Raw genomic sequence first — 24,890 nt, 5'->3', positions numbered from 1 at the left:
CTGAAAATTATGGACATACAAAAACCAGAACTGAAGTGATTGGTGTCTGCTTGAAAGTTTTTTTCAGCCTTAGATCTTCACATTTTTATTATTTTTTAAAATTAAAATGATAGCATACAGCAGCCAATTATAAATGAAAAGAATTATTACTGCCTCAGGAGACTATAAGCAGCCTTGCTTAGTCAAGTTATTAAAGTACATTTCCCAGTGTCAAATATACTGCCTGATCTGCATCCCATATACACCACCAGTTACCTGTGAAGCAAGGTTAATGGGTTTTGCACTTTTTATTTTACTCTCCATTGTTTATAAATATATTTAGATGCCTGGATATAAATCTTCTTCTGATTTCATCCCTTTCTATTTGGTTAAAAATCTCTCTCTCTCTTTTTGTTTGTAATTAAGATTAACGTTGAACACATAACCATCGTCATGAATGATGCCACCCCGTCTCTGGAAATAGTGCTGGTTAATTAACTGGCACAGACCCAGCCAGACTGCCTCATTGTTTTTGTGGGACCCCTAAAACTAGTAGCTACTGCTTCTGTTTAGTTGAGGTTGTTGTTTAATTCAGGCATTTCCTAACTTTTTGAGTGTTTGACTTTGCAACCTTGATAATGTTCCTTTAACATACAGTTTTGTTTTGTTCTTGTGGTATAGAGTGTTTAGTTTAAACCTTTCTGACTTCTTCCTTATGCTCTACAGTGAGGAAGACACCTACTATAGTGTTCTTGTTTAGAAACTGAAGACATTTAACTCTTTCCCTGCTAAACACTGGATGGAGTCTATACATCCTGCACAATTTTACATGAATAATTTTAGCAGTCTGGATTCTGGGAGAACTTTGAAGAAGTATTCTCATTGTTTGAGATCATAAAAATGCATCCCACTCCCAGAACTCTTCAGATCCACTGTCTCTTCTCTACTTGACAAGGCTATTCTAATGGCAGGAAAAGCATGGCTCTTTCAGTTCATGCTACTATTAATTACTGAGCACTGACAAGATGGTTGGTGCCACACCAGTTCTAAATATTTGACTCTCATCTCTTCATGGTAGTACAGCAATATTCCATTGCCAACATCACATTTGGCTTTATTAGCTATTACTACAGCAGGTATATTATATGCTAGACAAAAATTACTTCAATTTCTCCCCCGGTATATCTTTCACAAGGTGGGAGGAATGAATACAGTAACCAAGCAGGAGATCTCCACAAGCCTTCTCCACTGTAGAGATGGTCTTTGTACCAGCCCTGAGTAGACTGATGGGGTGAGGTTTATAGAGATGGCACAGTGCGTAAATAAGCTTACATGGATTAATTGGCCTCCAACACTAACATCTGGAGTGGAGAAGCTGGTTGGGTGTCTGAAGTCCATCTCCTCTAGTTTCCAACACAAAGCTGCTTATAACTCTATCCAGTGTTCCTGCTATTCATGCATTCTCTAGAACTGCTTCTCAAGATGCCTGCTGGTTTTTTTGTGTTTGTTTGTTTGCATTGTTTAATTTTGGTTTTATTCCTCTTGAATCGCTGTTATATGTTTCACAGTATTTCTGGACTGAACAGTCCATGTATCTATATGAATGCCCATTCTTAATCTGGTTGGTGGAACTTTTACTTTTTGCCTTGTTGATGGCAAAAATCATGTTTTCTGTGTATTATGGGATTAGGCACATTATACATTGTTACAGTTAGCATTAGCAATAACAACAAATTGATTGCAAGTGTCCATCTACAAACATGTTTGTCATGCCACATCCTTGGCTCAATACCATTGGAGTTTGGGCCTTTTAGGGTTAACCTGTGAGTTCCCTTTGCAAAATTCAGTCTTCTCTTTCCTTCTTGTCCTTTAGGATTAAACCCTGATTTCTCTTGCTTAACAGAGATCACTGCCTGATGGGGTGGGCCCTCTGTGCTAACAGCTATTAGCAAGTCTTTCTTCTCCCTGCCAGCCAAGTAATTCGCATCAACACAGACACTAGCTTTTAACTTCTTAGCTGCTATGGATTCCACGGCTGGACTTTGTCTAACAGAGATACCACACAAATCCAAAGAGTCTGAGGGTGAGAGCTGGCTTGCTCTCCCCTGCCTCCTCAAGCATTCAGCCATAAAACTGTTCTGCTTTGAAAAACCAGTAACTGAATCTGTCCTCAGATCCTGAAGCACAGACTGCTCACTTACCGATTCAGCATGGAGACATTCCTGTCCCAACAGCATTGTCTCCCCAACAAGCTGGCTACACACAGCCAGGTGGTTATAGGGCTGCTCAACTTCCTTAACAGCTTCTACTCCACCTGAGACCTTTTCAAAGCTGCCCACACTGGATCTTTCAAAAGGAAAGTCAGTGGATCCATTCACAACAGAAAATTTCTGGCTGTTAGGAACTGAAACTTCCCTGATTAAATCACTTTTACACCCTTCAGTTGCAGTAAACTGCTTGCACAGGCTACCATGAGGATTCCTTTCCCTAGGAGCTTCTCTAAGCAGCAATTCACCCCTCACAGAAATTCTGCCCTTCCCCTCTCCACCTAGGGCTTGCTTTACAGGAACACTTCCCTGAGCAACCACAGCCGCTTTCTGGGTCTCACCTACACTTAGACTCACTTCAGGCCCCACAGGCGGATTTCTACACAATCCCCTTTTAGGCACACCTACAGACTTTCTAGATAACAGGTCAGAAGCAGTCTCCTTCCCTTGGCCATGAACAAGTTCAGGAATCTTTTCCTTCTTGCTACAAGTTGTCAAACTGTCAGTAAGTAACACCATTAAATCACCTTCATGCTCTCCTTGTGCCCTGGCTAGGGTATCACCCTGATCAGACAGAGTTGCTACACCCTTTTCCAACCACACATTAGCAACTGGCAAACTACAAGCACCAGAATTGTCTGTTCTCTGGGATTTTGCTAAGACACTAACTGGATGCAACCTAGTCACAGTGCCATTCTCCCCAGCAGACACAAACTCAGGACCATTCCCTTCCTGGGCTTTAGCTGTATTTACAACCAACTTCGAGACAACTGAATCACCCTCAACCATCACAGGCTGAAAGGCACCTTCTGTCTGCTCCACAGACACAGAAGAGCCGGAGACACATTCTCCTTTACCAGACACACAGCTTGGGATTTTACTTCCCTTGTCCCAGCACACAGGGCTGTTCACAGACAACTGCTTGGAGACTGGGGTAGCTTCCTTTATAGGCAAGTCAATACTCCTGACAGACACAGGCACATTCCCTCCACTGTCACATTTCTCCACACCGGACACAGGTAAGGGATATGGACACTCATCTTCCACTATCCCTCCCTTCCCAAACTGCTGATTAGACAAAGCCATCAGCTCACAAGGCTGCCTAGGCTCCTCCAAACTTTCCCTTCCAGGCACATTGCCTCTTCCAACAGATAAGCTGCTGCTCTTTTCACTACACTGAGCTACTTTTAGCACATCACAGTTACCCATTTCAGGTTTACTTCTACAAGCTGCACTAGCCACCAATCCATTACCCATTACAAATTTACCCTCTCCTTCCTCAGTTAGGGCTTTAACCTGACCATTTACTTTAATCTGCTCCTGAGAAACCCTTTCCTCACCAATGAGATTTTTCTGCTCTTGATCTAACTCCAGATTTACTTCTGAAACATTAGACAGACATTCAGAAACTTCATTTACAGACACACTGCTTTCTTGCACAGACAAACAGATATTTCTCCCCAGGTTAGAACTCCCATCTCCCCAGCCATAGCAAAACTGGTTAAACATAGAAAACTGCCCAGAGTAACCCCATATATCAACACAGTTATAAACTGGATTTTCAAGAGGATACAGTTTCTGCCGTTCTTCCCTTGCTTTTTTGACTTGGAGCTGGAGTCTAGCAGTTTCTTGTTGTATTTTGTAAGTCTCCTCCTCAGCAGCCAGCACCTCCAGGCGTCCCTTACGAGCTTTTTCTTCTCTCTTAGCAGCCTCTTTCGCTCTCTCAGCTGCCTCTCTCTTTCTCTCAGCCGCCTCTCTCTCCAGCTGGGCCAAGACTTGCTTCTCTTCCATTCGAATTTTTGCCAGTTGCTCATAATCAAACCGCAGGCTGTCTCTCAAGGCTTGCAGTTTCCTTGCTTTTCCTGATGCTTTTTGTCTCATGGTCACTGACCTTTAACCAACCAAACTCTCAATCCCAAAGTTAAAATTTGGATAGCGTGGGGTTCTGACCCAAAGCTTAATTGACCTGGTTCTGTGGATCCAAGCACGACTACGCCACTGTGACGGAGCGATTCTGGCGGGACCCAACTGAGAGTGCCAAATCAGGACCAATTGCTTAAACTGGGCAGTCACAGCCCTAGGCTGGGGTTTTTCCACCTCTAAGGCAAACCAAACCAGCCAGACAAAAAGGACTTTGGTCTCACCCCACTGGCTAACCACAAGTCACACAAGCAATTTCCTTAGACACTCCAGTCTCCCAGCATCACCACCAGTGCACTCGTCCTGGGGATGAATGGTTATGAAAACCAACACCCCAATAAAAGAAAAAGGTTCCCTCGATCCCAAAGGACCAAGCCCCAGACCCAGGTCAATATACACATCAGATCTTACCCACAAATCACGCTGTTGCCAATCCTTTAGAATCTAAAATCTAAAGGTTTATTTACAAAGGGAAAAAGGTGGAAATGAGAGGTAGAATTGGTTAAATGGAATCAATTACATACAGTAATGGCAAAGTTCTTAGTTCAGGCTTGCAGCAGTGCTGGAGTAAACTGCAGGTTCAAATTGAGTCTCTGGAGAACATCCCCCACTGGGATGGGTCGTTCAGTCCCTTGTGTAAAGCTTCAGTTTGTAGCAAAGTCCTTCCAGAGGTCAGAAGCAGGATTGAAGACAAGATGGAGATGAAGCATCAGCCTTATATAGGCCTTTCCAGGTGTAAGAATCTCTTTGTCTTCACTGTGGAAATTTACAGCAAGATGGAGCCTGGAGTCACATGGGCCAGTCCCTGCATACTTTGCTGAGTCACAAGGCGTGTCTGCCTTCTCTCCATGGGTCCATTGTGTCCTTAATGGTCCTTAATGGGCCATCAAACAGGCTAGGCAGAGCTAACACCAGCTTGTCTGGGAGGCTTCCCCCAGAAGCACAGCACAAACTTGAAATACAGACAGCATAGAGCCAACATTCATAACTTCAACTAAAAATGATACAGACATATAGACAGCATAATTATAATCAGCAACCCAGAACCTGGTCTTAGACACCTTATATGACCCCCTTTACTTAGGATTTGGTGCCACTACAGGACCTTGGTTGCAACCCATGTTCTATATGGTCCCCATTTATATCAATAACGTCACATATGGATCATAAATCTCTTTTTTAAAATTCGCCCTAAGGACAGTAGAGCAGCACCACTCGCAAGTGTGTGCTTTCAATCAGCAACAGAACACTTTCTTATGTTGGAGCCAAACAAAAACCCCCAGTGCACCTCATCTGCAAACTTTCCATGCCTGTGGTTGAGGTTTCTCAGCATTGTTATTACTGGAACTGTTTTTACTACCATTTATGAAAAAGATCTACATATGTGTGTGTATGTGCGTGCATGTCAGAAGGGGGAGGGAGAAAAAGAGGGGGATGTATGAGTTTGGTTTAAAATTGAAAATTCTAATTTGAAGAACTATTTATTTGTAGCTCTGAAAAGAAATTTAAAAATGTCTAAAACACTAAGACAGGATTTTAAAATAGCTTCATGCAAACAGAAATTAACCATGATTTCCAATTTGATTTATTTCTACTGCAGGAATATTTTCTCCATGTCTGTATTTTTAAACATATTACAAACAGGGTTTTATTGTTTCAAATAGAGCAATCAAAACATTAAAAAATTAAGTTAAGGTTTTACTGCTAAAAGATTGGAGAAGCCCTAAATTAAAGGTGCCTAAACTTTGTAGCAATAATGGTCACACTTAAAACTTGCCAAGAGTCTGAATATCCCCTCTAATTTATGTGCATTTTGTGACCAATTTTCTCCTTCCACCCCCACCATGGGATTTTAAAATAAAGGAAACATTTTCCAGCTATGAATACTTTCCCCAGTTTACAGCTGTGTGTCTTCTTGCTTCTCCCTCACCTTTTTCCATTTCTTTATTCTATTCCAGGGGTCGGCAACCTTCGGCACGCGTGCCAAATGTAGCATGAGAGCCGATTTTTGATAGCACGCGGCACAGGCTGAGCCGCTCAGCCCGCTGCCGCTCTGGGGTTCCCGCTGCTGGCCCCTTGCCAGCCAGGGTCCCACCGCCAGTCCCACTCAGCATCCGCTGCTGGCCTAGGTGAAGGAACCCCAGGCTGGCAGCAGGCTGAGACCCCAGTTGGCAGGAGCTGGCGGTGGAAACCCCAGAGCGGTGGCGGGCTGAGCTGCTCAGTCGCTGCTCTGGGGTTCTGGCTACTGGCCCCTTGCCAGCCGGGGTCTCCCCCTGCCGCAGCCCCACTCACCTTGCGCACGTCCCCTGCCAGACAGGGTCCAGGCCTCCGGCCCTGATCAGCCCTACCAGCTGCCAGCTCCACTCACCTCAGCTGCCGATCTGAGGTTCCAGCCGCTGACCTCCTGCCAGCCAGGGTCTCGATCGCCAGCCTTGTTCAGCCTGGTTTCTGGCCTGGAGTCCCAGCAGGCCACCCTGGGCTCTGCTTCTAGCCTTGGATCAGTGCTCTGCAGCCTCCCCGCTGTGGCCCACTGCTCCCAGCCTGGGACAGAGAAGGTTGCACACAAGGCAAGAGGGGGTGCAGCTCAGCAGCCCCATCTTAAAATTGCTTCTATCACACCACACTGCGTTTGAACTTGTGCCTGCCGTCTATCGCCATTTTTTTCCCTCACTGAGAGTTGAAGGGAACATTTGACAAAATGGCAGCTCCTAAGAAAGCAAAGCTAGATGTCTGATCATTTCAGCCTGCTTGGACAGATGCACTTGGATTTATTGAAAAGAAGGACCGTGCTATTTGTGCTTTCTGTTATGAAAGTGTTGTTTGTCGCACATCAAATGTTCAACGACATTTTGAAGTGAAGCACGAGAAAACCTTCCTTGACGAAGCAGACAAGACGGAATCATTCAAAAAGGCAGTAGCAGCCTTTGAGAAGCAAGGCAGTGTTTTTAAAAGCTTAAGTGTAAGTAAAAATCAAGCTACAGAAGGAAGTTACAAGATTGCATAGTGCATTGCAAAAAATGGAAAGCCGTTTACAGATGGGGAATATATACAAAGTTTTTCTCAGCAGTTCAGAGATTTTGTTCAATGATTTGCCAAATAAAGATACAATCATATCTAGAATAAAAGAACTGCCCATCTCTGCCAGAACAGTTGAGAGACGCATAAGTGAAATGGCAGAAAACATTAAGGAAAAGCAGACGACTGCATTGAAAGACACAGCAGTGTTTAGTGTTGCAGTTGATGAGAGCGTGGATATAAACGACATGCCACATTTGACAGTTGTTGCAAGATATTGTGCTTCCAATGAAATCCAGGAGAAACTTTGTTGTCTAGAAGCCCTGCATGGCACAACAAAGGGGGAAGATACACTGGAAAGTTTTGTAAACCATTTTGAAGAATGAGGCGTTGACATCAGAAAAATGTTTTGTGAGACAACAGATGGTGCTCCTGCCATGGTCGGAAAACAGAAGAGATTTGTAAAGTTACTTGAAGATCGAATTGGCCCCCCGACAGTCAAATTTCACTGTATCATCCATCAGAGCTTAATAATGTGATGAATACAGTGGTGTGATTGTGAATTTCCTTGTTGCTCGATCTGCTTTGACTCACAGACAATTTCAAGCACTGCTAGAAGAGATGCACAGTGCTTATAATGACATCCCACTTCACAGCAACATTCGGTGGCTAAGTCGTGGTGAGGTTTTGGTGCACTTTGTAAACTGTTTTGATGCAATCAAGGCCTTTTTGTCGGAAAAAGAACAAAACTACCCTGAACTGGATGACGACAAATGGCTGTGTAAGCTCATGTTTCTAACTGATATCACTGCTCACCTAAACGAACTCAACCTCTGTCTCCAGGGTGCAGGGCAAACAGTTCTGGATCTTTATGAAGCCTGGAAAGCATTTGTTGTGAAACTAGCAGTTTTTTCCAGGGATATTCAAACTTCTACTTTCCGCTACTTCCAACTCATAAAAGAGCTATCGACACGTTGCACTGTCAATGTCGATGAGATTGGAAAGTACATGCAAGAACTGGAATCAGAATTTTCTGACAGATTTCAAGATTTCCAGCGATTTGGCCCAATGCTTTCTTTGCTAATTAAACCTGAAAAGTTCAACAAAAGAGCCTTGGATTTGTCTGTATTTCAGTGGATGGGTGTTGAAGATTTTGAAATGCAACTCATTCAGTTAAAAAGCTCAGAATTGTGGACATCAAAGTTGGGGATCTGCAGAGTGCACTCGAAGCTACCAGAGAGATCGTGGGGCCTCTATTCTGACCTGCTGGACATCCCTGCCAGTGAAATGTAACTGTTTGAAGAAAATTGCGTTTGCAATGCTTTCAGCATTTGGATCCACATACCTGTGTGAACAGGTATTTTCACACATGAAATCTGTCCTCTGTCCCTCGCGGAGCCGGTTAACAAGTGATCACTCAGAAGCCTGTGTGCAGCTTAAAGTATCCAAATATATGCCAGACATTGGAAAACTCATCAAGGAAAAGCAAGGGCAAGGATCACACTAAACTGATAAGATCTGCATTTTAATTTAATTTTAAATAAAGCTTCTGAAACATTTTGAAAACCTTGTTTACTTTACATATAACAGTAGTTTGGTTATATATTATAGACTTATAGAGAGACCTTCTAAAAACGTTAAAATGTATTACTGGCACACGAAGCCTTAAATTAGAGTGTTTAAATGAAGACTCAGCACACCACTTCTGAAAGGCTGCCGACCCCTGTTCTATTCTCTCTCTCTCCTTCCATCTCTCTCTTTCCTTTTTCAGTTAAATCTCCCACACTGCAGTTTAATTTATTAATTATAATAAAGCATTAAGGTTGCACAGTTAGTCACCAAAAGACAAGAAAAGCAGAAGTTAAGTTTCTAACATTCACTCAGTCTTGCTGCTTGTTCTGTACATGTCATACTATACATTTTATGACATGAACAGTAATATTAAACTACATGTTTACCAGAAAAACAAGAATATAAAACACCATATACTTTATGCAAGGTTGCTATATTAATGTTGGTTTTGGAATCTTAGAGCCAAATTGTGACCACCTTATTTACCCAACTAGTTTTATACGATCACTTACATGAGTAGGAATCTGGCCTTTAATTTTTGCATTTCTTAACTTCTTGTGACTGACTATGCACATTCAATATTGCATTAGCATAGCATTTAATATTTAGTTCTCTAGATTCTCTTTAAAAAATTTAACAGCTTTAGGTGCTTCAAATGAGGAAGACGACACCTTTTCTGTTGTTTGAAATGTTTTTAGCAACATAAGCACTTAAACTACATGAAATCCTTTCTGTGGCATATGGCTACAGGGTGAAATTCACTTTGGTATCACTATTCATCTCACCTTCACATGTTTGGCCATCTGTAGAAACTGAAAAGCCTTGTTCACAAATGCAATGGAAAGAACCATCTGTATTTAGGCATTCCCCATGTGGCAAACAGAGTTCAGATCCTTCACATTCATTGATATCTGGAAAACACAGACCAGAGTTGTAAAATGTTTTAAACTCCTCTCTCTAATATTACTTTTGCAGTTGATTCCAATGTGCATTAGTGTTTGGCATATTGCCACAACTTATTTACATTGGTTAATGACGGCCAGTAAAACTGTCAAAATGTATATGAGGAATGCTGATACCTGTTAGCAGAAGTGTGCTTCAGTTGCCATACATGATACGTTTTCAGCCATGGGTGAAAGTGCTAAATCAGTAAGAGTATGTTTACTAGAGTAAAGGGTCACATTTTCTGTGGTGCTCAACAGAAGTTTGGCAGAGAGGGAGGGGCTGCCAGGAAGCCAGTAATTATACCACTCTGACCCCAAGCACAGGTTAGAGCAGCATTTGGAACTAACTTCCACCAGCTAAGCTGATTCTAAGGGCCAATATGTCAGCTAAGCACAGCCAGAGAGTAAGTACATTCTGGTCTAGCCATGCTCCCTTCACTTGACTCCCAAAGCGGCAAAGTGGAGGATGGGGAGTGGTGCAGGGGCTAGCTACATCAGCTCTGCACTAGCTGACGACTCCCTTGTGTCAGGAGGAGAATTCTCAGATGGCCCAATCTGACTGCTTTCTGGCCCCTCTGTGCTGCTAAAGTGGCCCAGAATGCAGCTGAGCTTTTGGTACAAGGTCTTGACAGCAGAGTTTGGAAGATTACATTGTTTCCAATAAGCTGATTTTCTACACACTACAGTCAAAAAGCATCTTTAGAATTTGGGCATGTTCTCAAGATGTCGGTGCATACAGAGCAGTCAAGCACTGCTCAGTTTTCACAAGTAAAGATGTTTTTTCTCCCTGCCCTGCAAACTCAACCTGGAATTAGAAAAATCAACTCTTTATTCTTTCTGGATCAAGCATCATCAACGATAAAAATTTCTGCAGCCAGAACTTAGTCAATAATTCTGTTGATGATGCGTGAGACAGAATAGAAATCAGCTCAACGTTCTGGAGCAGTGTTTCTCAACCCATAGCCCACGGGCTGCTTGCGGCCCAATCAACAAGCATCTGCAACCCATGTGACATCCTCAGGGCCAGGCAGGCAGTATAAATACTCTTGTGTGGGTGCAGGCCACATAACATATAGAAAGCGGTATATGCGGCCCACAATGTAAATAGGTTGAGAACCCTTGTTCTGGAGTCTCACTGGTTGTGGAGCGTAACTAGAGGTAAAAAGTAGTAATACATATTTTAGTCAGCAAAGTAATCAGATGGCTAAATACATATAAGGATTGAGTCTGTTGATTAAGAAGTTGCCATTTTTACATAGTCACTTTTCAGACTATAAATATACTTTTAGATTTTGCTCTACAAAACACTCAAAAACATTCAGGTATGTCACCCAAATAAGCTTTTTCATTGCCCTCCGCTGGACTCGCTCCAATTTGTCCACATCCCTTCTGTAGGGGGGGGACCAAAACTGGATGCAATAATCCAGGTGGGGCCTCACCAGTGTCGAATAGAGCGGAATAATCACTTCCCTCAATCTGCTGGCAATGCTCTTACTAATATAACCCAATATGCCACTGGCCTTCTTGGCAACAAGGGCACACTGCTGACTCATATACAGCTTCTCATTCACTGTAATCCCCAGGTCATTTTCTGCAGAACTGCTGCTTAACCAGTCGGTCCCCAGCCTGTAGCAGTGCATGGGATTCTTCCTTCCTAAGTGCAGGACACTGCACTTGTCCTTGTTGAACTTCATCAGATTTCTTTTGGCCCAATCCTCCAATTTGTCAAGGTCACTCTGGACCTTATTCCTACCCTCTAGCGTATCTACCTCTCCCCCCCATCTTAGTGTCATCTACAAACTTGCTGAGGGTGCAATTAATCCCATCATCCAGATCACTAATAAAGACCTAGTCTCTCGAAAATCCTATGACCAACATGGCTACAGTTACTCGTAACTATACAGTTTTGCTTAGACTCTGGCCACCTTTACAGCCAAATGTAGTCCATAGACACAAGCAATACTTATGCTTAATTATATATATAGCACAAACAAGGAGGAGTCCTTGGGGCACCTCAGAGACTAACAAATTTATTTGGGCATAAGCTTTCATGGGCTATAACCCACTTCATCAGATGCATGAAGTAAAAAAAAGTAGGCATCTGACAAAGTGGGTTATAGTCCATGAAAGCTTATGCCCAAATACATTTGTTAGTCGCTAAGGTGCCACAAGGACTCGTCCTTGTTTTTGCTGATACAAACTAACATGGCTACCCTCTGAAATAAATAGCACAGTCATTTCACGTTTCACTACAATTACATATTGCACAAATTATAGAAGTGTCTTTAGACACAAAGTTAGCCTCTCTCCTAATCCATGGGCATAACACACTAAAACCAATGTTCAATATACCACTCAAAATCTACAAGTACATTGTTGTCTCCAAATGTAAGATATTCACAACCCAAATATGAACTTCCTTAAAGCTCTTATGAAAAAAAAATGAGTAAGGTAAAATGAACTATTACTAGTGGTAAGGTACAGTATCTTTGGAAAGTAAGTTGTCCCTAGTTATAGGCTGGGGATGTCTTAAAGCTGTTAGAAAAAATCTTGGAAACCAAAATAAATGCTTCCAAAGGGAACAAAGTGAAAATGGAAGGTTAATAGTGTTATGGGGAAGAGTTAAGGTTTTTTTGAGTGATCTTAAATGTGTATTTGCATACTTTCAAATGTTTTGGAGTGTTTTCACTAAGTGGCACTTAATCTTTGACTATCAAGACTTTCAAACATTTATGTTCTTTGAGGAAAAAAAATTCAATAGCATTCTATCTGAAGGGATAAATCCTTTCAGCCTCAATTGCTGGCTAATAATTGTTTTGCTTGTGAATATTTATTGTCTCTGTCAAGTAGAACTATTAATTATAACAAGATACAAAATAAATATACCTAATTGTGTAGTCTTATTTTTCATTTATTTTCCTGTTGTATTTTTAAAATTTTGTACTTAACAGATCTACAACACTGATACAAATGGTATAAAATGATTTGTTGTAATTTTCAGCACAACCTGTGCTATCAAAATGAATCTCTCTCAGGACTTGGGAAGACACAACAACTCTAATCCTATGCTAGTTTATAAAGAATTCCTACCTCATGATATGAAGGCTGAGACTATGCCTGTTGGAACAGTTTTTCAATGTATAGGGAAACCCCCCTGTGGCACAACAGATGATTGTTTATAGCAAGAAGAGAATGATAAGAAGGTGCTTGTAATCCTGTTGATTTAGGATTCTCTTTTATACTATAATTTATAACATTCATCAGATATCTTAACCGAATCAGACTATACCTTGACATCCCCTGTTGGCCATTTGCTGGAAGCCATCTGGACAAGTACACTCATAAGAACCTTCAGTATTAATGCAGTTTCCTCTAAGGCAAATATCACTGTCTTGAAGGCATTCATTAATGTCTGAAATCAAACCATTGCCAAAAAATTAGACAATTTCAAAACCGAATAAAATTTTAAAAGTGACATATTTAATACTGGCATATCAACTTGAGGTAACAGCTTATATTTTCTATATTTAAATAAAAACAATTTTTAAATGTAGCAAGAATGCCCACACAACGTTGATTGTAATGCTGACTGAGATAACTCCCTCCCTCTAGACGCAAGAGACAATTATACAAAATTCTCCCCCATTTCCATGTGAACTGTGGGGCTATTGCACTACAAGCAACTTCAATGGCTTAGAAACCTAAAGCAGGTGCACATTTAGAAAACGCGAACTCCACAGTGATGCAAATATAGATTCTGATATACATGCAACACAAACACTATGATGCTTCTGCAACATTAGTTCCATGGCATGCAAATAATACAAACTAATCTACTGTCATTCAGTAAGATGCTGTAGTCTCACTCAAAGCAGTTTTTATAATTGAACGCTGCCCAGGTTATGTAATCTGTTCCACATGGATGTGTAGGATTTTTATGCTTTCTCCATAAATTGTACAAACTATGTTGCCTGGTTACCTTTTATAAATTGAGTTGCACTCACGCTTTGGTACTTTCTGAACCTGTTTGTTTTGGACACTTACTGGGCCACCATGCAAACTTTTATAAACTGGTAATAATATTAAGAATTCACACTCAGGTCCACATTGTCTGCTAGTATAATTCAACATAGCTCCACTGAAGTCAATACAGCTATATTGATTTACACTAGTGGACTGATCCAAAGGCCTTGAAGTCATTGGAAAGACTTCCATTGAATTAAATAGGCTTTGGGATAAGGTCTCAGCTGAGAATCAGGGCCTCAACCACTGTGAAATTAATATGATGGTAGCAGCTGAAATGATACACTGATAAATGCAAGGAAGCAATAAATCAGCTATTTTGTTATAGGATGATATGAAGAAGTGATTATAGCCAAAATGCTTACATTACATGGATACTATATTTCACTACTGCAAAGGAAGCCATTTAATGTTTTATGATTGTGCCTCACTAGTTTTAGGGGAAAACGGAAAGTAAAAGAAGATAAAGTAGAAAAAAACAGTACATAGGCTACAGGAAGATAGGATTTTCTTTGATACACAAAACAAACAGCTTTATGTGATGGATTTTTATTATTCTGACCTTTTATGCATGACTTTTTAGCAGACCAAAATGATGCCGCCTTTTCCATTTGGACGTGAACCCAATAAAAGAACATAAGGCTCTTTCTGATCTTTGGATTTAATTTTTTTTTAAGAGCTTTCTTGCATATGTGAAAGTTCTTATTTCAGATAAAATTGCACTTAATGATGATGACGTTATGTGAACTCTTGATAAACATATTTGATTTCACATGAATGTGTTTTATATTTATAGCATATTTTCAACTGAAAAACTGATGGTTTATTTAAATGGTAATTAACTTTGACTGAGAGCAAGTGAAAAAATTAACTCCCTTGCACTGAATAAATGCCAAACCCCACAAAAAGATAATGTTTTCTGCCAAATTCATTCAAAGTGAAATTTTATTAATCCTAACATACTACACAAACCCCACTTCTTCTATTGTAACTGTTCATAGTTCCTATGATCAGAATGCAAGAACCCAAGAAATAGAGCTTTTTTCTTTGATTTCTTAAAACATTAGATTCTATGAATTGCAAGACATCCTAGTCTGTGAAGGGAAGATCCTATGACTACCTACCTGGGCTACTCTTGCCCCACCAACAGAGTTACTGAATCATTGGAGAGACAGTTTCTTCCTTTTTCTCTGCATGTCTTATTTGATTCTAGCCCCTAAACAGAATTTCCCAGACCTCCTTCATGTGCAATCTTGTTCTATACATGAGATTTAACAATCTAGGAGTTGTATGTGAAGATGCATTGGGAAGACTCTGGCCCTCCTTGTGTCTGTGTCTACTCCAAAGTGAAACCATCTGAGGGCTTTTCTCTAAGATAACCCGGAACAACTGTTCTTGAAGCCTGGAGAGAGCCCCCTTGGGCTGAAGGTTTTCTTGAGATGAAGCTCATATAAGAATGTCAAGAAGCAATGAGAATAAGCAAGGACAGATAATATACCTGAATTAATTATTGTATTAGTTTGCTAATATCCGGCCCGAAATCTTATTTGGGATATCACCAAAAGATAAGAAGATCATTTTCTACAGCACAGCATATCTTCGGGGATTTTGCTGTGTATTTTTTATTTATTCTGTTTTGTACGATTGTTGTGCAAATTGCACTTCTGAGACAGAGCAGGCTGCTGAGCTCCAGAAGGATTCACCTCTGGGGAAGGGCAGGTAGCGTTTACACTGCTTTCCTCCCCAGGGGTACTATCACTGGGCTCCACAGGAGCTAAGCCAGGCCACCCTGCCAGTGCTTCTGTCTAGGGTTGTGGTGGTTGGCTGTAATCCCCCAAGCCAGCCACAGAAGCAGTTCTAACCCAGACAGCCCCCCATGTGGACTTTCCATGATGGCAGAAGCATTCGTAACCAGGGATGAATACTGTTTTAGAATTTGAGCAAGGAGGAGATTTCCTTACTCAAAAGAAACAATCAAATTATTCTCCTCACCTTCCTGTTGGAGCCATAGGTGCAGGTGACAGGAATCCTGTGTGTGAGAATACATGAGATATGTGGTGGTATAAATAGAGACCATCAATCAGATAGTAAAGAACTGAGAAGAGGAGGAGAAAAACATCTTCCTTTTCCATCCTCAGAAGTGGTTGTGCCTACGGTTGGAATACTCAGGATCTCATGGAAAAAATCCACAAGTAGTTTTAAGTCACATACATACCTTCACATTGGTCTCCCATAGATGATAATGTGTAACCTTGGCTACACATACATCTGAAAGACCCATCTGTGTTTCTGCAATTCCCATTTGTACAGAGATGATGTTGCTGGCATTCATCTATATCTATGAATGAAAAGAAAATGTGTATCTAAAAAAGAAAATAGCAATGCCATGCTTCTGAAAATGCCTGTTTTGAAGCACAAGGTATCCACATCCCACTCAAACAAAACTGAAGAGTCAAAAGAAAATAACTTTTCTTTTGGTTTGGTTTACTAATGAATAGGTAAGTTCAAAATAGTATTAGATGAAACCTCAGCCTAAGACTTCTCCTCAGACTTGGCTTCATTTAGGGTTCTCTCGCTCAATACCCATTTGTCCTTCACATGCGCGCGCGCACAAACACACACACACCCTTTGCCTGAAGGCTTCTTCCACCTCCCACATAGCTGGCTGAGGTAATGAGCCAGCTGGCCCATTGTGTCAGCAAAACACACAAAACAATTTCCAACAGAATCACCACCTTCTAAGGTGGTGTGATTTTCAAGCAAACACTGGCAGGCTGTTATACTGTCAAATTTTACATAAAGATTAGATTTTTTTATTTAAACAGTTGCTCTATATTAGAATTAATCCTGCAACTATGATGAATCAAATGTCTCTCTTTGCTACTATAGCCATTGCTAATCCCTCAGTGTTTAGAGTGATCTCTTCAGTTCTCACAAACTTAAGTGGGGTCAGCGCAGGTCAACATTTGGATTCAGATAGGATACTCCAAAATGGATAGGACTCTGCAGGAAGTGGTATTGCTGATTCAGAAGGTAGCACATGTTTCTATGAGTCAGTACCGAACCATTATCACATAGTGATGTTAGGGAGCCATTACTGGAACAGTGTGGTCTTTAATGCTTGCTTAACTAGGAAAAAAAGGTGTTTTTAAAAAACTGCATTAGCTAACAAGTTTTAATTTGGTGGTGTTTAAAAATGTTTTAGCACCTACTATTGACAAGCTTTAACATCTTTAAAAAGATGTTAGCTGGTTGTGGTCCACCCTAGGGGTGGGAGATCAAAATTGGTTTTGATTAAATAGAGATATACCCATTTCATATCTGCCAACAGCAATGTGATGTGCATGGATAGACCACAGTGAAACGATGTGGTGGATTCTCCATCATTTTCAGTCTTTGAATCAAGACTGGATGCTCCTCTAAAAGATATGGTATAGCTTGAAAAGAAATGATGGACTTGATGCAGAAATTACTGGAGTGAGGTTCTTTGGACTGTGTTATACAGGAGGTCAGATGAGATAAACATAATGTCCCTTTGGCTTTAACATTTATGAACCTCCACTGACTTAACTGACTGGCTAGTGTCTAGACACATGCACCACATTGCAGGATCAGGTCCTTATTTTAGAGGTGTGCATTTCAGGAAAGGCCAACTCTCCATGTATGCCTAGCTTGGTAAATGTGTTTTTCCATAAAGGGTTCTGAGGACATAGTCTAGCTTTGCCTAAATATTTCCTCTAAACTCTGACTGTCTTGCCTCCTGAGCCACTCCTCCAAGCCCCTCAATCTCCCCCTAAAATTTGTTTAAGTTTGACAGGAAATCTGAAATAAAGTATCATTAATAAGTATTATTCCTTTTAAAATAGTACCACCAAGTAGTCCCATTGTCCTAGGTATTGTATAAATGTGTAATAAAAAGATGATTGAAGGACAGATCCCCAGGTTACTCCTGCTTCCACAGCAAGTCCCTAAAACATCTACATGAGTTTATTTGTATTTGTTAGACTATTAGATTGATACTCTTAGGGTAGGTCTATACTTACCTGCCGGGTCGACGCGTAGCGTTCGACTTCTCGGAGTTCGAACTATCGCGTCTAATCTAGACGTGATAGTTCGAACTCCGAACGCGCTCCTGTCGACTCCGGAACTCCACCACTGCGAACGGCAGTGGCGGAGTCGACGGGGGAGCCGCGGACTTCGATCCCGCGGCGTCTGGACAGGTAAGAAGTTCGAACTAAGGTAGTTCGACTTCAGCTACGCTATTCGCGTAGCTGAAGTCGCGTACCTTAGTTCGACCCCCCACCCTAGTGTAGACCAGGCCTTAGATATCATAATATTTTATAATATATGTTACAAAGTATACAGAATGCACAGCAAGGCCAAGTTAGCACAGAAACTTTAGCTCTTGAATTTTCTGACTTGTTTAAGTTTTAACTATGCAGGATTTACATTGCACATTTTGTTGTTTTGCATTAATAGTTATTTTGTAAAGCATTTGGGGTCCTACTGGATGCAAAATGCTATAGAATCATTAGATGAATTATTCTGAGTTTTAGCCACATTCCTACCTTCACACTGGTCCCCTGCTGCAGATAGTTTATAACCTTGGCTACAAGTACATCTGAAAGATCCCTCGATGTTTTCACAATGTCCATTTGTACAGAGATTGCCATACTGACATTCATCTATATCTGTGAATACAAAGAAAGCATGAACATATATATGCATTAGTTCCTATCTACATGGGCTTTCAAATAGAATGGTATTTAAACTGTATGTGAACATGGATCCAATTAAACTGGGTCCTGACATGATTTGGCCAGCCATTGTGGACCAGCTAAAGTTTGTCCAAATCATACTTTAAAAAAATCTAATCCAGTATAGATTAGAACACTTTTTTTGTTAAACACATGGATCTAAAATTTCTTGATCCCTGAACTGTATTCTAGCCTAGACTGGTGAACAGTTTCAAAGCACAGTTATGAGTTAGCTATGTCCACACTATCCTTATCTACACTAATCTTTTGTCCCCTTAATTGGCTCATTGTGGTTTACACTGGTGCAGCTTGAGTGCAGATCAGGTGTCCACAGGTGCTGACATTTTTACTCCTGTATTCTACAGATTTACTCCTAACAAGCACAGACAACACTGCTAAAAAATGCTAGCAGTTGCCAGTGTCTTGCAAATACTAGCACTCCCCCCATAGCTATTGTGGGAAACATTCAGGAAAAAAGTCAGAACTTATTCTACCCAAACATGTGGAGTGGAATTGGGTAGCTGAAATTTTGAACTGTTTGTTAATACCCAACCTGTCCCAATGACAATTTTTGAAGAAATATTTGACACAGTAGGTAGCAACATTATTGCCAAAAATAGTACCATACAACTAAAAAGAAAATGTAGAAGACATGATGAATATATTGAATTCAACTGCAAAATGATAGCTAGAGATAGATATTATATTGCTGATGCTGTTGAAATTTTGAAAGAACTCCAGAAAACACTGCAGAAAGAGAGAACTAAAGACAAATTTAAATTGCAGGCAGTGGAGAAACAGATGGAGCAAGCACTTACTCCACTCTGTTATATATCACATAATGTTCTCAATCCAATTACAAAATTAGGTGTCTAAATACAAATACAAATGATGGGGTTGGCACTGTGACTTGGGCATCTGCTAATCATTCATCAATCCTGCCCACCATAATACATTTCAGGAAATGAGGAGAATCGTTAAAAAATACTTTTGCTGCAGGAATTATTAGTAAAGTGAACAACTGTACTACGAGGAATGCTGGCTATGTAGATATAGAATTCACAGCAGTGATAAACCAGTTTTTCTCCTTCAGTAGCCTGTAGTGTAGAGAGTGTAGTAAGTGTAGAGAGAACATTTTCCAGGCCTGGATTAATTTATTCTAAGTTAGAAAACTCATTTGGTGTAAAGAAAGCAGGAAAATCAATGGAAAAATCCAGGTGGCATGTGACAATTTCTCAATGCTGCTTCTGTCATTTATTCAATCATTTTACTGAAATTTGCTTCAACTTTATAATAAAAATCAATAGTTTGTAAACTAATCACATCAGCAATTTTTATTTCAATGTACAATAGATTTTTTAAAATATGGAAACAAAAAGATTAAAATTGGTTATTAGAATCAAGTTTTTTTTTAATTAACAATTGATTCAAATTGCATTTATTTAAATCAATCCACCCAGGCTCCAGGACTGATTATAATAATTCCCAGACCTTGTATCAATGAGATGGGTGTGGTAATATCTTTTATTGGACCAAATTCTGTTGGTGAAAGACACAAGCTTTCAAGTTTACACCAGGTATCTCTATGTTGCAATTAGACCCAGTGGCTGGCCTGTGCCAGCTGATTCAAACTTGCAGAGCTAAGCTGCAGCCAGAGCTCTGCAACCCTCCCATCTCGCAGGGTCCTAGAGCCCGGGCTCCAGCCCGAGCCCCAAACATCTACACCACAACTAAACAGCCTTTTAGTCCAAGCCCCACAAGCTTGAGTCAGCTGGCATGGGCCAATTGCAGGTTGCCACAGAGCTCTCCTTCACGTCTGGGAAAGGTAACCAGAGTGTCACAGCTAAATACAACATGGAACAGATTTTGAATGAACATATATTGCAAGAGACCATTCTTGCAAGGTAACTTGGGCAGGTAACACCTCTACAGTCATAGGACAAAGGAGGATAAGTGGGTTACTGATTGCTGTAATGAGCCATAAATCCAGTGTCTTTATTAAGCCCATGATTTTTGGTATTTTGCAGAGTTATGAATTTAACTTTCCAGGCTCATCTTTTGAAGGTGTTGTGCAGATTTCCTTTGAGGATGAGATGTGATTTTCAATTTCAGCCCATATGTTTTTTATTTCGACGTCCCCTATCCCACACAGTTCCTAATGCCATATACATGTAAACCTACCTACATTTAAAATGAAATAATATGCTTACCTTCATAAAACAGGGGAGGATATAATTTGTACCGTTAAAGAGCACTGGGATTGTTGGAATTTGTTTCCTAAGGGATCAATTAAAAGGAGTGCAGGAATGGTGAACAAGAATAGGGAAAAGAACTACAGAAGACTGACTTGCAGAGGGAAACTACAGAATGGCAATTGGTATGAAGGTTCATCAAGAATCTGACCAATGGGCTGAGTGCAGAAGGGACTCTCAAGTTTGCCTATAAATACCTTCTCAGAGTAGGATGGATTTTTGCCCTATTGTTTAAAGGGCACTTTATTATAAAGCTACAGAGTTGAGTTAAGAAGGAAAAATCTGTCCCCATTAGACCTACTAAAGTTCATGTGGATAATTTTGAATGGAATTCAAGTCCAGGATAAGCAGAAAATGAAGACTGATCATATCATGAAAAGTGTGGATGAACTGCCTTGGTTATATGTGGTTTAGAATTTTACATGAAACAAGAGAAAAGGAAAGAGTACTTTGCATGCCTTTAATAAAAGATTATATATGACTTCAGTAATTCAAAACAGAGATTTATTGCTTGGAGCAAGCAGTTAAGTTTGTGACCCTGGGCTGAGTAATGCAGTGATTTAACATTTCTGCTTGCACTTCTAATAATCTAGCTGGCAAAATGAAAAATGTAAGTGATGTAATTCTGGGACTGCACTAGAATATTGGTATTTTGAACTGGATTATCTCTGTAAAGCTATTTCTGCGGCGGTATAAAAATCAAGCCTAAAAATATGCACTCTTCCTAGACCACCTTTGAAGCTGTATATTCAACTGTACTATATATAAAAAAGGAATATATAAAAAAGGCAACTTTTTACTTCTGAATAAATGGAAATCTGTGTTGTAGAAAGAGTCCCAAATCATTGCACAAAGTACAGTGTGTATGCATATATGTACACGCACGCGCGCGCACACACAAATCACTTCCCTCACAACTGAAATGCAATCGTGCTTCAATTAATCCAGCAGGGGGTACTCTCAGATCCAGAAGACAAGTAGCACTGTACAATTATTACACAACACCTCTGACTGCCCTTTGCTTTCAGTTTCAGAAACTGATGTCAATGTCCTTGAAAAAAGGAAGGCAAACAACTGGGAAAAAAACAGTAATAGGGAGTGTGAAAAATCTATCCGTAAAACCTGAGCTAAAAATGATCCTTATTGAATGGCTGTGAAACTGTTAGAGGTGTGCTGAATGGTTTGCTGGAAATACTGATAATTAAGAGATGTTGTCAGTGTGCTTTGTGAACCAGTATCTGAATTTTCTTCAACAGCACGCCATTCACACTGAAGTATTATAGAATCTCAAGTTTTTCCACTTGCTTACTAACCTTAACAATGGCATTCTAGCATATCACTAGTTTAAAAATCTCTTACATTTTAAAATTACGTATTTTCATATTTCTAAAATTCCACTTTTACATCTCATGATACTTACATCCTAAATTTAATTTTCATTGCTCTATAGTGAGGAAAACTTGGCTGACTCCCTTTCTCTCCAAGACCAGAAATCATTTTGAAATATTATCTACCTTCAGTTTCTATTTCAGTAACAGTAGGAGGCCTTTTTGGCACATTTCCATTAACACCACAGTCTCTCAAAACACAAATATAACAATATTTAGGATACAAACACTACAGAACATACCATGGCACTGTCCATTCCAGCCTCTGAATCCATCTGTGCAAGGAACGCATTGGTAAGAGCCAGGACCATTAATGCATTGTTCATCTGGACAAATACTTTGGGTCAGGCATTCGTCAATATCTTTAAAAATAAGAAAATCTAGGTCGGAATAATAACAGACTGTTGAAGAACAAACTAGTCTGATTATTGTAACTGCATTTATATATTAAGTTGTGTATTTTGAACCAGATTCTCAGGTGATGTATATCAGGATAGTTCTACTGAAGTCCTTCTCGTCTGGTGTAAGTCAGCCCTGTTCCATTGAAGTCAAAGGAGCCCTACAGATTTATACCAGCTGTGGATCAGAGCTTTTATTTATAAACTGATTAAAGATACAAGGGTAATCACTTGTAGCTTCACAATTAAATTATGGAGTTGCTGACAGTGGTTCCGTAGTGAAGGACGTATAACGTGTATGGCTTTGAGGGGTCCTATACCTCTGTGTAGCTCAGCCCATTTGCCATTTAAATAAACTAAAAATAGAAAATGCTCCTTGAGGTGACCTTGAATTTCTGAGGGTATTATGAGCATTACAAATGTTCCTGGGGTGAGATATAAACCTGCAAAAACCCTTCTTTAGAGAAATTTGGGCGAGTCTCCTCTGTTTTCAGCACCCCCAGCTAACTAACTCCAGCCACTCTTAGGACCTTGTAGAGGCTTGTCTTACCAGCACTGCAGGTCTCACTGTACCTCCAGCTTCCCTAACTAAAGTGAGATTTGTTGAGCGCTTGAGGAGGGGGCATAGAGGTGGGAAATTGAGGTTGCCCTAGGCCCTTTTGTATGCAGAATTATAGGGTAGATAAGTTGTGGGAGGACTACGAATGCAGGCAGTGTGAGTGGCAATCGATGACATGGGTGGATAATGTGGGTCTAAGAAGTGGGTGTGTGTGACTGGACAACCCCATGAGGCTGCAGAAAAGCTGGCAATGTATGGGCTAGGTGGGTGCATCAGCACAGATTCCACTGATGGTCTAGCTCAGTCACATCAGAGCAGGGAGCTTATGTCTAAGCCTCAGAGCTCTCACTGACAGTCTCTGCAGCTCTTTTCCACATTAAAAAAAAACCAATCATCATGCTACTCACAATACACACACTTTTACATACAAAAAGCTAAAGTAATAGACTCTTAAGGTTGCAAAGTCAACCGTTCAAAAGTTAGGAAATGTCAGAATTAAGGTTGCCAGTGCAGCCTTAATTCCACTCCCACGTGCACGCATATGCCTTATTCTACTAGTCTTTAATTACATGATCACATACTATTTTTTCCATAGGCCTCCTGCATCATCCAATGGACAGGGTGCATTTAATCTCCCAGCTCCTAGTCCCCCCTATCCCCAGACCCCATGTCCCAATCTACTCCGCACACCGTACTTCTGCTCGGCTCTTGTCCCCCCTATATTCAAGACAAGCTGTTTCTTACTCTATCGTGCCCAGGCATAAGCAGTGGGAGTACTGAAAGTGCTGCTCTCAGTTCTGGTGCCCAGTGCCACAGCGATTCCCAGGAGCCTGAAGAAGCAACTGCAGTGAAAGTACTGCTCTGCCCCTACCTCCCTGGGTTGGAACATTATCAGTGCAGATTAATCTTCAGAGAATTCAGCAATCAAACTCTAACAATTCTCTACTGAGCATGTGCAAATGGCAATTTTTCAAAGGCTCAGAACTTGACCAAATTTGAGTAGCTTTTCATGAGAACAGCAAAAGACACATCCCTGACACAAAGACCACCCCTTGCCAAATTTCAAGCCTTTGCTCTGAAACATGGAGGCACGAGAGCTTCTGAAGGAAATGGCTGTAAGATTTTTTTTTTTAGCATGGGCAAAACAATAATATAATAATAATAGGAGATATACCTATCTCCTAGAACTGGAAGGCATCTTGAAAGGTCATTGAGTCCAGCCCCCTGCCTTCACTAGCAGGACCAAGTACTGATTTTTGCCCCAGAGCCCTAAATGGCCCCCTCAAGGATTGAACTCACAACCCTGGGTTTGGCAGGCCAATGCTCAAACCACTGAGCTATCCCTCCCCTCCCTATTTCCAAAAACCCGAGCTTGAGAAAGATATGCAGCATGGAAAATGTCTGCCCATATAGTTAAAGTCCAGCAAAGTTATAAGAAACTGACAACAGGATCTTATTATGGGAAGTGTCAGGCAACCTGAACTATAAGTGGCAGTACCAGCTCCACCTATGATAATATTACACTTTAATTCTGAACTCAGCAATAGTAACTTGTATGTACTCTTAAAATATGACCACTGGGTAAGTTCCAGATCTATTATATGTGTTTGTGTGGGTGTGTAAAGTCTGAAGTAAGGTGTGGTGTTATAGTGAATGATTTGCAAGTAGTGTGTGTGTGTGGTGGGGTGTTGTGTGGGAAGTGGAAGGGAGTTATTTGTGGAGCTGCAGAATCTGTCAGAATGGTAAATGTCATGTGTGGGTGTAATGATGTGGTGAAAATGGTTCCCTTAACATGTCATTTCCTTGGTCTGAAGGG

General features: G+C 40.6%; 1 protein-coding gene across 6 annotated transcripts in view; it reads right to left on the bottom strand.

Annotated features, from left to right (window-relative positions):
* Nucleotides 1–24,890, bottom strand: part of LTBP1 (latent transforming growth factor beta binding protein 1) — a 331,513-nt gene that overhangs the window by 81,209 nt on the left and 225,414 nt on the right. For all 6 annotated transcript variants that reach the window (XM_045009926.1, XM_045009927.1, XM_045009928.1 and 3 more), the window contains 5 exons: nt 22,360–22,479; nt 18,289–18,411; nt 15,936–16,058; nt 12,987–13,109; nt 9,539–9,664 (listed from right to left, as the gene is read on the bottom strand). In XM_045009926.1, the coding sequence (XP_044865861.1) occupies nt 9,539–9,664; nt 12,987–13,109; nt 15,936–16,058; nt 18,289–18,411; nt 22,360–22,479 (615 nt within the window). The remainder of the gene's footprint in view (nt 1–9,538; nt 9,665–12,986; nt 13,110–15,935; nt 16,059–18,288; nt 18,412–22,359; nt 22,480–24,890) is intronic.

Source organism: Mauremys mutica, chromosome 3 (genome assembly GCF_020497125.1).
Source record: "Mauremys mutica isolate MM-2020 ecotype Southern chromosome 3, ASM2049712v1, whole genome shotgun sequence".
NCBI classification, from domain to species: domain Eukaryota; kingdom Metazoa; phylum Chordata; order Testudines; family Geoemydidae; genus Mauremys; species Mauremys mutica.
The sequence above is the reverse complement of the archived record's forward strand: the minus strand, read 5'-3'. Positions and strand labels throughout refer to the sequence as shown.